An 11,148-nucleotide genomic window follows, 5' to 3' on the forward strand; every position below is an offset into this window, starting at 1 on the left:
GTGCTGCCTCCAGCAGCTCCAGCAGCTAATAGTTAAAAAATCAAACATACTTACCTTCTTAGTGTTTTCCTCAGAAGAGAGCTGCTGCGTAGGTGACATGTGATGACATTAGACTTCCACCATTGCTAGGTCAGTTACCATCATAGGCCATAGCAGGGGTGCAGCCTGTGCGATGGAGCGCAGCGCAGCGGAGCTGGCAGCTGAGAGCTCAGCTGCAGCAAGTAGAGTTTGGGATCCAGACGGAGTAGTCTATAATCAGCAAAAAGACTATGTTAGTAGGTGCCTCTCTAAGAAACCTCTCCTTTTCTCCTTTTATTACCCAGTTTTGCTGCAATCTTGACTTTTGCATCGCAATTGCATATATGGTCTCCCCTTCTATATCATATCTCTGAAATTCATGCTTTTACATTTTTTTATGTCTTAGGTGCTAAAGGGAAAAATCTTGGTGAAGGCAAAGAAGCTTAGTCAGAACAGATCACTGAATGAAGAGGAGGGAAAAATCAGGGTAAGTGTGGAGTCAGTGGGGAATCTGGATGTGGGGCATGAGATACATTATTATCCGGGTTAGGGGCAGGATAAAGGATTCGGGCACTGTTGTCATAATACAGTGACTTCAACCTGTAAACTAGATTATACATGTCTTTCATGTCTCACCTAACATTCCCTTCCACTGCTCGCAATATTGATACGCCAAAGATCTGATCCTGTTTGTTGTATCAAAAAAAATAAGTTAAAAGGCAGGAATATGATTGGGCTGATGAAATGTATGGAATGCTTGTTGTTCTAAAAAGTGCCATCGGCCTTCTCTCGTCATCCAGGACATTGCACAGGAACTCTCTGACCTGGTGGTCTATTGTCAGTCTGTGGAATATCGCGACCAGCCGGGAAATGTGTGTGAGATGAGCTCATTCAGTGAAGACAAAGTGCGCAAAGTGATGAAGGAATCTGGTGAGTGGACAACATATTGGATAGAGGTGATCCATCTTGGAAGCAGTTGCCGGTCATCCAGTTATTATAATTTAGGCCGTATATTAAAAACTGGTATACTTGTTCTGACATACATGGCTGTTCTGCTGCATCTAAAAATACAAATCAGGCTGCAGACCTCTTTGGCCATATGTGAACTAAAGCTTCCACAAACTATTTCATATTGGAGCATCACTCATTGACATGCACCAGACTGAGAGACAGTCAGCCACTGCTGGCATTTTTCAGCAGGGTAATGCTTACCCACACACAGCAAAGGTTTCCAAGCACTGCAGAATCCAGCACTTCTTTATCCTGGCAGCTCACCAGATGTATCACTAAGCAAGCATCTATGGAACCAGCTGGAACGCTGGATGATAGTATGGGCAGCTTAGACAGCAACCCAAGGTTTCTATCGGGTCCATGGCCACCTAGAGCACCCACCAAGTTTTTTGTACACTCTTTCACTTGAAATTCATCATTGCACTTTTAATAATGCCAGTACTTGGAATGGAGAGGGCTCACTGGCAAAGCCATTCCATACAAGTTGGGTGTTTACTGCAAATTGCAGCAAACACCCACTTATAGCATCCGTGGTCAGTGATGGCACTTATTGCGCAAATTAACTATGTAAATGCCCCCTGCAAAGCTGCTGGAGGCATTTAAAGCCTGGCATGCATGCCGTCACATTGGATTTCATCCACGCCCCCTGTGAAGTGATCGGTGGGATAGCGATCGGTTGCTAGGACAGCTGGGAGTAACTGCTGGACGCCCAGGCCTGTCATTCAGCCGGTTAAAGTACCCTTTGGGGTTTAATAAATGCTAAAAAAAAATATATAAAAACCTAAAAGTTGAAATCGCCCCACTTGCCATAGAACTGATTTAGAAATAAAGAAATTATTCCCTTCATTGAACCTTGTAATGTAAAATAGTGCCCAAATGTTCAAACCGACAATATTTCACCATTTCAGAAATGTGAATAAAAATTGTACAGTTGCAACTGTAGAAATAAAGAAGTCATCTTGTCCCACAAAAGATGAGACCATACACAGGTCTGTATGCTGTAGTATGAAAAGGTTATTAGTAGAGATGAGCGAGCACTAAAATGCTCGAGTGCTCGTTATTCGAGACGAACTTTTCCAGATGCTCGAGTGCTCGTCTCGAATAACGAGCCCCATTGAAGTCAATGGAAGACTCGAGCATTTTTCAAAGGGACCATGATTCGGGAATAAAATGTGTTAATTAATTGAAAAAGAATGTCTTCTGATAAGTTAGCAGATGTATGCAAACATCTGCGATCTATTCTTCACTGTTCCGTGCGTATATTATCTCCCGACAAGTTAGCAGATGTGAAGAACAGTGAAGAATAGAATAAAACCAGTGAACACAGTGAAAACAGTGACCACAGGATCATTTAAGTGAAAAACACAGTGAAGAATAGATTGCAGATGTTCGGCACATCTGCTTACTTGTCGGGAGATACGCTGTCCCGGGATCCGCTGCTCTTCTTCCACTGAAGTCTCCCCGATGTCTCCGTGCCGCTCCCCGATGTCTCCGTGCCGCTGCCCGATGTCACCGTGCCCCGATGTCACCGTGCCCCGATGTCACCGTGCCCCGATGTCTCCGTGCCCCGATGTCTCCGTGCCGCTCCCCGATGTCTCCGTGCCGCTCCCCGATGTCTCCGTGCCGCTCCGTGCCGCTGCCCGATGTCTCCGTGCCGCTGCCCGATGTCTCCGTGCCGCTGCCCGATGTCTCCGTGCCGCTCCCCGATGTCTCCGTGCCGCTCCCCGATGTCTCGGTGCCGCTGCCCGATGTCTCCATGCTGCCGCTGCCCCATGTCTCCGTGCTGCTCCCCGGTGTCTCTGTGCTGCTCCCCGGTGTCTCTGTCCTGCTTACCATGTTCTTCAATGTGTTCTTCACATACTATTTTGTTCGCACCGTTCCGCGTGTATCTTCCGACAAGTACGCAGATGTGCCGAACATCTGTAATCTATTCTTCACTGTGTTTTTCACTGTGTTTTTCACTTAAATGATCCTGTGTTCACTGTGTTCACTGTTTTTATTCTATTCTTCATTGTTCTTCACTGTGTTTTTTTAATTAAATGCTCGATCTCGAGCAGGGGAAATACTCGTCCGAGCAACGAGCCGTTTCGAGTACCTTAATACTCGAACGAGCATCAAGCTCGGACGAGTATACTCGCTCATCTCTAGTTATTAGCATTAGAAGATGGTGAAATGATGCAATTTTTTCATACAAAAGGTTTTAATTTTTAATATCTATTAAAACACCATAAAACCTATATAAATTTAGTATCCGCATGAATGAACAAAATCCCAGGAATACAGGCAGTCCCCAGGTTACATACAAGATAGGGTCTGTAGGTTTGTTCTTAAGTTGAATTTGTATGTAAGTCGGAACTGTATATTTTATCATTGTAATCCCATCCCAGCCAGAACTTTTTTGGTCTCTGTTACAATTGGATTTTAAAAGTGTTGGGTTGTCATAAGAACCAGGATTAACACTAAAGCTTCATTACAGACACCTTTGATAACTGTTACAGCTGATGATTGTAGCCTAGGACTTAAGCACAATAAATTACCAATATCCAGAGGTCCGTTTGTAACTAGGGGTCGTCTGTAAGTCGAGTGTTCTTAAGTAGGGGACCGTCTGTAATGGGAAGTGTCATTTGGAAGGAAAAGTGTAAGGTCTAAATAGTCTCAATAGCTGCTCCCTCCATTGCCAGGATACTGGTGTCTGTAAAGTATTGCCGGCAGGCACTGGTGTTCTGTTATACGCTATATTCTAACATAGCAATGCTTTACCCTTTATCTTCTTGCAGGAAACGCGTTGGTCCGTTATAATACCCGACAACTCAGCCGCATTTACCCTGATGGCTTGAGAGCCAACTCTTCCAACTTCAGTCCACAGGAGATGTGGAACGCAGGCTGCCAACTAGGTAAAGTTATAATACATTAATATAAGCAGGGGTGGACTGGCCTCTGAACCCTCCGGGAGAAATCCTGGTGGGCGAACTGGCTTGGTGCTGGTGTGGGGCCGATCTGGAAAAAAAAAAATTAACAATGAACTCACCTTTTCGACGCTCCCCCGAAGATCCGCTGATGCAGTCCGGCCGGCAGTGACAGCTATGTGTGCGCCGGCAAGCGGCTGACGTCACAGTCTGTGTGACGTCTGTGCTCATGAAGCTGTCCCTGCCGGTCGGACTACATCAAAGGCAAGTTCATCATTAATTTTTTTATGTGCTGGGCAAGAGACTGGCTGGTTGTATACAGGGGAGAGGGGCAGGCTGACTTTACACAGTGGGGGAGAGTGGCTGTATACAGGGGGGGGGGCTGGCCATATACTGGGGTGGGGCATGTTGGCTGTATACTGGGGGCAGGCTGGCTATATACTGTGGGGGGAGATGGCTGTCTATATACTTTGGGGAGGCTGGCTGTCTACAACTGCAGGAGCTGACTGGCTATATACTGTAGGGGGGGCAGGCTGTCTATATACTGTGGGGGGGCTGGCTGAATACAGGGAGGCTGGTTGGCTGGCTATATACTGGGGTGGTCTACTATATTCTTGTACATAGGGAGCAGTATTATAGTAGTTTTATTCTTGTACATAGGGGGAAGCATTATAGTAGTTATATTCCTGTACATAGGGGGGAAGTATTATAGTAGTTATATTCCTGTACATAGGCGGTAGTATTATAGTAGTTATATTCCTGTACATAGGGGACAGTATTATAGTAGTTATATTCCTGTACATAGGGGACAGTATTATAGTAGTTATATTCCTGTACATAGGAGGCAGTATTATAGTAGTTATATTCTTGTACATAGGGGTGAGTATTATAGTAGTTATATTCCTGTACATAGGGGGCAGTATTATAGTAATTATATTCCTGTACATAGGCGGTAGTATTATAGTAGTTATATTCCTGTACATAGGGGACAGTATTATAGTAGTTATATTCCAGCACATAGGGGGCAGTATTATAGTAGTTATATTCTTGTACATAGGGGTCAGTATTATAGTAGTTATATTGTTGTACATAGGGAGCAGTATTATAGTAGTTATATTCCTGTACATAGGGAGCAGTGTTATAGTAGTTATATTCCTGCACATAGAATGCAGTATCATAGTAGTTATATTCTTGTACATAGGGGGCAGTATTATAGTAGTTATATTCTTGTACATAGGGGGCAGTATTATAGTAGTTATATTCTTGTACATAGGGGGCAGTATTATAGTAGTTATATTCTTGTACATATGGGGCAGTATTATAGTAGTTATAATCTTGTACATTGGGGACAGTATCATAGTAGTTATATTCTTGTACATAGGGGGCAGTATTATAGTAGTTCTATTCTTGTACATAGGAGGCAGTATTATAGTAGTTATATTCTTGTACATAGGGGTCAGTATTATAGTAGTTATATTCTTGTACATAGGGAGCAGTATTATAGTAGTTATATTCCTGTACATAGGGAGCAGTGTTATAGTAGTTATATTCTTGTACATAGGGGACAGTATCATAGTAGTTATATTCTTGTACATAGGGGGCAGTATTATAGTAGTTCTATTCTTGTACATAGGAGGCAGTATTATAGTAGTTATATTCTTGTACATAGGGGACAGTATCATAGTAGTTATATTCTTGTACATAGGGGGCAGTATTATAGTAGTTCTATTCTTGTACATAGGGGTCAGTATTATAGTAGTTATATTCTTGTACATAGGGAGCAGTATTATAGTAGTTATATTCCTGTACATAGGGAGCAGTATTATAGTAGTTATATTCTTGTACATATGGGGCAGTATTATAGTAATTATATTCTTGTACATAGGAGGCAGTATTATAGTAGTTAAATTCTTGCACATAGGGGTCAGTATTATAGTAGTTATATTCTTGTACATAGGGAGCAGTGTTATAGTAGTTATATTCCTGCACATAGGATGCAGTATCATAGTAGTTATATTCTTGTACATAGGGGTCAGTATTATAGTAGTTATATTGTTGTACATAGGGAGCAGTATTATAGTAGTTATATTCCTGTACATAGGGAGCAGTGTTATAGTAGTTATATTCCTGCACATAGGATACAGTATTATAGTAGTTATATTCTTGTACATAGGGGTCAGTATTATAGTAGTTATATTGTTGTACATAGGGAGCAGTATTATAGTAGTTATATTCCTGTACATAGGGAGCAGTGTTATAGTAGTTATATAACTGCACATAGGATACAGTATTATAGTAGTTATATTCTTGTACATAGGGGGCAGGATTATAGTAGTTATATTCTTGTACACGGGGGCAGGATTATAGTAGTTATATTTTTGTACATATGGGGCAGTATTATAGTAGTTATATTCTTATTTATCGGAGAAGGTATTGTAGTAGTTCTTTTGTATGTATACAAGTCAGCATTAAGTTGTGTTCTTAAAAAGAAGAAGTGTTATTCCTGTACAAGGGAAGCAGTATGAGTTTCTTTCTCTGTGCTGTACATGTTAATTTAGACCATCTATCAACAGTTTGTGTGGAGTTTAGGAACTCCACTCACATTGAATGGCCACGCCTACTTATTTTGCCCCGCCCACAGAATGGGGCCACTTACAGTTCTTTAAATTCCCAGTCCGCCCCTGATTATTAGTGACTGGTGATCCTGTTGCTTCTATATCCTGACTGTGAACTTTTCCTCAATTCTCAGTGGCTCTAAACTTCCAGACCCCAGGTCATAAGATGGACTTAAATCGAGGCCGCTTCCTAGACAACGGTGGCTGTGGATATGTCCTAAAACCCAAGTTCTTGCGTGAAGAGGACACTTTATTTAACCCTGAGGATTGCAGCAGTTGCTTGAAGATTCTGCGTATCAGGGTGAGCTTTATGGGCCATTTATACAGGGGATCATTTACCAGACATTACCAGGTGGAGGAGCTCGTAAAATGGCTTCATACAAAGATAATAGGATGCAGGAAGTATTTCAGTATTTTATAAGTTTCGGTGGTTATACATACCGCTATTCTAGTGCTTAAATAGTACCTGCAGATGGTACATCTGCTTCCTGCAGCTGCCACTAGGGGGCAGCCCAGTACAGAGATTTTTACAACTTTCAATGATTTCAGTGGTAGCTGTATTATTTCCTATGCATTGAGCTCTACCTAGTGGTAGGTACATGCAGCTGTATGAAAGAATTAGGGTAGCTACACATGGTCAGGATTTTGCATCAGTATTGTTAGCCAAAACCAGAAGTGGAACCTACACAGAGAAACGGTATAACGGAATGATCTGTATCTTTTAGACCATTCTTGGTTTGGGCTTACAAATAAAGATAAATCCTTATCAAATACTGACCGCATACAGATACCTTTGTAGTCTTAAAAAAGCAGCGGGGTCTTCTTATGTAAATAATTTCCTCCATGTATTAAACCATTCAGACCATTTAGTAATGATTTTGTTTCCCAACAGGTCATTTCAGCACAGCAGCTTCCTAAGCTAAACCAGGAAAATCCAAACTCTATCGTGGATCCATTTGTACGGGTGGAAATTCACAGTTTAGGGAAGAAGAGGGAAAGTGAGACGACGTACATTCTAAATAATGGTGAGAAGCCTGATGTGTACTATTGTAAGACGTGGGGGACAGGCAGATGAGTGTGTGCCTGTAGTATCCGAATACTCACAGGGTTTGTTGTGGTTCGAAGTTGCATAGATATAAATAATAACAAGAGTTTCCATGAAATAAATAAAAAAGTTTGTCTTCATTTTAAATAGAAACACAAAATTTACATCAAAATCCAGCACGATAAACCAGGGACACTCACTCAAAGATCCAGGCATGTGGTAATCTTATTATATTTGTTATCAATGACCTCCTGTCTTCTAAAATGCATTTCTATAATTATGCTATGAACCTGAGGGGCTCTGGGGTGTTTTCAGAACCCCTCAGTGATCTCTTTTCACTGGTTGTTACAGAAGGTCTCCCATCCCATCCCCCTGCTTTGACTGGGTTACACAGGCAGAGGGAAGAGGAAGAGAACAGGGGGGGGGGGGGGGGGGGGGAGACATGCTCTGCTCATTGCAACAGCCTGTGAAAAGACATCACTCAGGGGCTTTGGCAATGCCCCCAGAGCCCCTCAGGCTCATTAGAATAAAGGAGGACATGTATAGCACCTATAAAACTGCCTATTACACACAATGTCTGCCCTCCTATGTCTCTGCTATTCCACAACACATTAGATCTGCTGTCCCTCCCCTGATAAAGAGCTGATCCATCAGTAGCTTCTAGTTCTCCCCATGCTGCTGCTGGCAGAAAGTCAGTGTCTCAGTGTATATCAGGCTGAGCACTCTCCATACACAGCGGGTGTCAGCTGTATAATACCCACTTGTTACTGCTGCGGGTGGTGCTGGCACCAATCGTGGCAGTTAACCTGTTAAGGTTCGTGGTCGAACCCGCCACCCACTCCTGCCTTGCAGCACTGGAGTCCTGGGTTAAAGTCCCACCCAGGTAAACATCTGCAAAAAGTTTGTATGTTCTCTCAGTGTTTGCGTGGGTTTCCTCCCACACTCCAAAACATACTGGTAGGTTTAGATTGTGAGCCCCATGGGGACAGGGACCAATTTGGCAAACTCTGTGCAGCGCTACGTAATCTATAGGCACTATATAAGAATTATTTACTGCTAATACAGTAGCATTGCAGTATATAATATTAGCAATCAGACCCTGCAGGGTTAAAATACCCCAGAGGGTCTGAAAGAATGGTATATTTTACCTGTGGGGTGATTTGGAAGCGGTCAGACTCACTTTATAGCTTTTAGCGGCTTTTTGCCACGGTCAGAATAATCACAGCATGTTCTAAAGAAAGACTTAATTGAATTTTTTTTGTATTTTTCTAATTGTCTTTTCCATAACTCTTAACAGGGTTTAACCCCCTCTGGAATGAAACCCTACAGCTTGAGGTGCTCTGCCCGGACTTGGCACTTGTCAGATTTGTGGTTGAAGATTATGATAAAACTTCCAGTAATGACTTTGTGGGACAGTTCACTCTGCCATTTCCCAGCTTGAAACAAGGTGAGAGGAAAAGCATTGCACAGACATGATACCAACAATGTCCGGAGTATCGGGGTTATTAGTGGTGGCTCTAGGCAGCCAGCAGATCAGCTTATAAATCTTTGCAGAATACACAGATATATAGTCTAACCTTATTTTCTTTTTTTTGCTCAGGATACCGTCATGTTCATCTATTTTCCAAAGATGGCACCTCCCTGTCCCCAGCGACACTCTTTGTACATGTGCAAATTGAAGACCCATGAGTAGCCGAGCAATGGACACCATCTGGTATCTGGACTGTGGGGGGCAGAGTGAACCCTCTTATATCTCTAATGGTGGTTCCTATTACGGCTATTCTAAAGAAGCCAGGTGCCATATTTACTACGTATAGCCAGTGTTTGGTACAGACTGTTGACCTTTGTCTTTAAACTAGTGGTAGGACAAGACATTCCCACAGCAGGGACATTTCTATCAACTAATATGCCCACAGGGTACAACATTGCTGCGTATACCCCCTGCATTTGGTATACATGTGAAACGGATTTTGGAAAGTAACTTGACCAAATCCTGCATTTATATATAGACCGTTAAATACACATTTCAAGAACTGCGGCATGTTTGGTAGCACGGCTTGAGACTTGCCATGAGAAAGGTCAATTTTATTTGCACATATTGTGTTAAGTTTTGCATTTTAAACAACAGAACTGTACCCGAATATACATTTCTGATCCACATGACGTGACACAGCTCAAATCGGTATGGAGTGTGTCTAGTGGACACAACTCTACATCAGTTCTTACGGTAAACCTCTCCTACACATGTGTACATATATATTTATATATCTTATTTCCCCATTTTCTTGTGAACACATGTGCCTTCCATGGGAGGTATGTAGCCAAGAATATCATGTAGAATATAGCACTTCTGGAAGACTTGTGGGATAGATGCTGACAGCTGGTGACATCTTGCACAAGTACAGAGCACTTTTCAAGAAGGAAATAATCTTACAGTCCAATGATAAATCTATAAATGTATTTTCTACTTTGCATTATAAACACACCCTTGCAATAAATATAAAATGGTAAAGCTAAGAACAACTGGTCTCTTGTTTCAGAGTTGAGCCTCATGCACAAAACATTGGTTTTAGATATGTGCTCGCCATCGTTTCAACGGCTAGCACATGTCCCCATGTATGAGACAGTGACCACAGCCACAGATCTTAAGAGTACGTCATATTCCTCAGCCTTCCCATTGAAGTCTATTGCAACTCAGTTGCTAGATAATATTTATGTGACCCTTTCAATATAGGGCAATTCAATTTCTAGCCTAAGGTCCCCTCTAATTGCTCTAATAATACCTATTAACCTCAACAAGCTGTTTGTAAGTTCCTTCTCCCACCATTGCTTTATACTCAGTTTTAAGGCAAGGTGTTTTTTTTTTTTTCTTCCATGTCTGCAGAAATGAATGACACACGTGCCACATTTGTGGATATACGACTCAAACATAGAAAATACTTGGGGGGGGACACGGGACTCATTTATCAAAATTGGTTATGTAGCATACCTGCAACCATCAGGGCAGAGTCATACAACAATGAACATCAGGCATGTGTGTCACCAAGTATTTTCCAGAGTTTTTCTATTTTTATTTTTCTGTTTCAAGGAACTGCCTTACCTGTTTTTCTGTGTGAGAGGTGTCACTGGCTGATTGAACGATGAACACAAGGAATGAACCATGCATTGTTGAAGGTTTTTATACATACTTACATTCACTGTCATGTAGCTGCATAAGAGGCCCCACTCATGATGTTGAAAACATTCCCCAAACCATGACACTTCCTCCACTACCTGATTATCTGATTTTTTTTTTTTACACACGTTTGTTGACAATATTTCCCACCAGACCCAAATAAATGGAATTTGCCTTCATCACTAAAATGAACTGTGGACCACTTTCTCCTCTGTCCAGACTACATTCTCCTCCGCAAAGGTAAATCTAGTCTTTTGATTCTTTCTGCTAATGAGAAATTTGGATACTGCAGAGTGGGTTTCAGTCCAAAACCTCTTGAACATCATGACACTGTATAACGAGACAGCTCCTTACTCAACTAGCAGGCAATTCAAGCTG

At 42.0% G+C, this 11,148-nt stretch overlaps 1 protein-coding gene across 3 annotated transcripts in view; it reads left to right on the forward strand.

Moving 5' to 3' along the window:
• Positions 1-10,381, forward strand: part of PLCD3 (phospholipase C delta 3) — an 85,395-nt gene extending 75,014 nt beyond the window's left edge. The window contains exons 10-16 of one of the 3 annotated variants that reach the window (XM_072111206.1): positions 425-505; positions 819-948; positions 3,807-3,923; positions 6,685-6,851; positions 7,443-7,575; positions 8,893-9,042; positions 9,196-10,381. In XM_072111206.1, the coding sequence (XP_071967307.1) occupies positions 425-505; positions 819-948; positions 3,807-3,923; positions 6,685-6,851; positions 7,443-7,575; positions 8,893-9,042; positions 9,196-9,284 (867 nt within the window). In that variant the 3' untranslated portion in view covers positions 9,285-10,381. The remainder of the gene's footprint in view (positions 1-424; positions 506-818; positions 949-3,806; positions 3,924-6,684; positions 6,852-7,442; positions 7,576-8,892; positions 9,043-9,195) is intronic. The other 2 variants (XM_072111205.1, XM_072111207.1) reach the window with 2 other exon arrangements.
• The last annotated feature ends 767 nt before the right edge of the window (positions 10,382-11,148 follow it).

This window comes from Engystomops pustulosus, chromosome 6, assembly GCF_040894005.1.
Source record: "Engystomops pustulosus chromosome 6, aEngPut4.maternal, whole genome shotgun sequence".
NCBI lineage: Eukaryota > Metazoa > Chordata > Amphibia > Anura > Leptodactylidae > Engystomops > Engystomops pustulosus.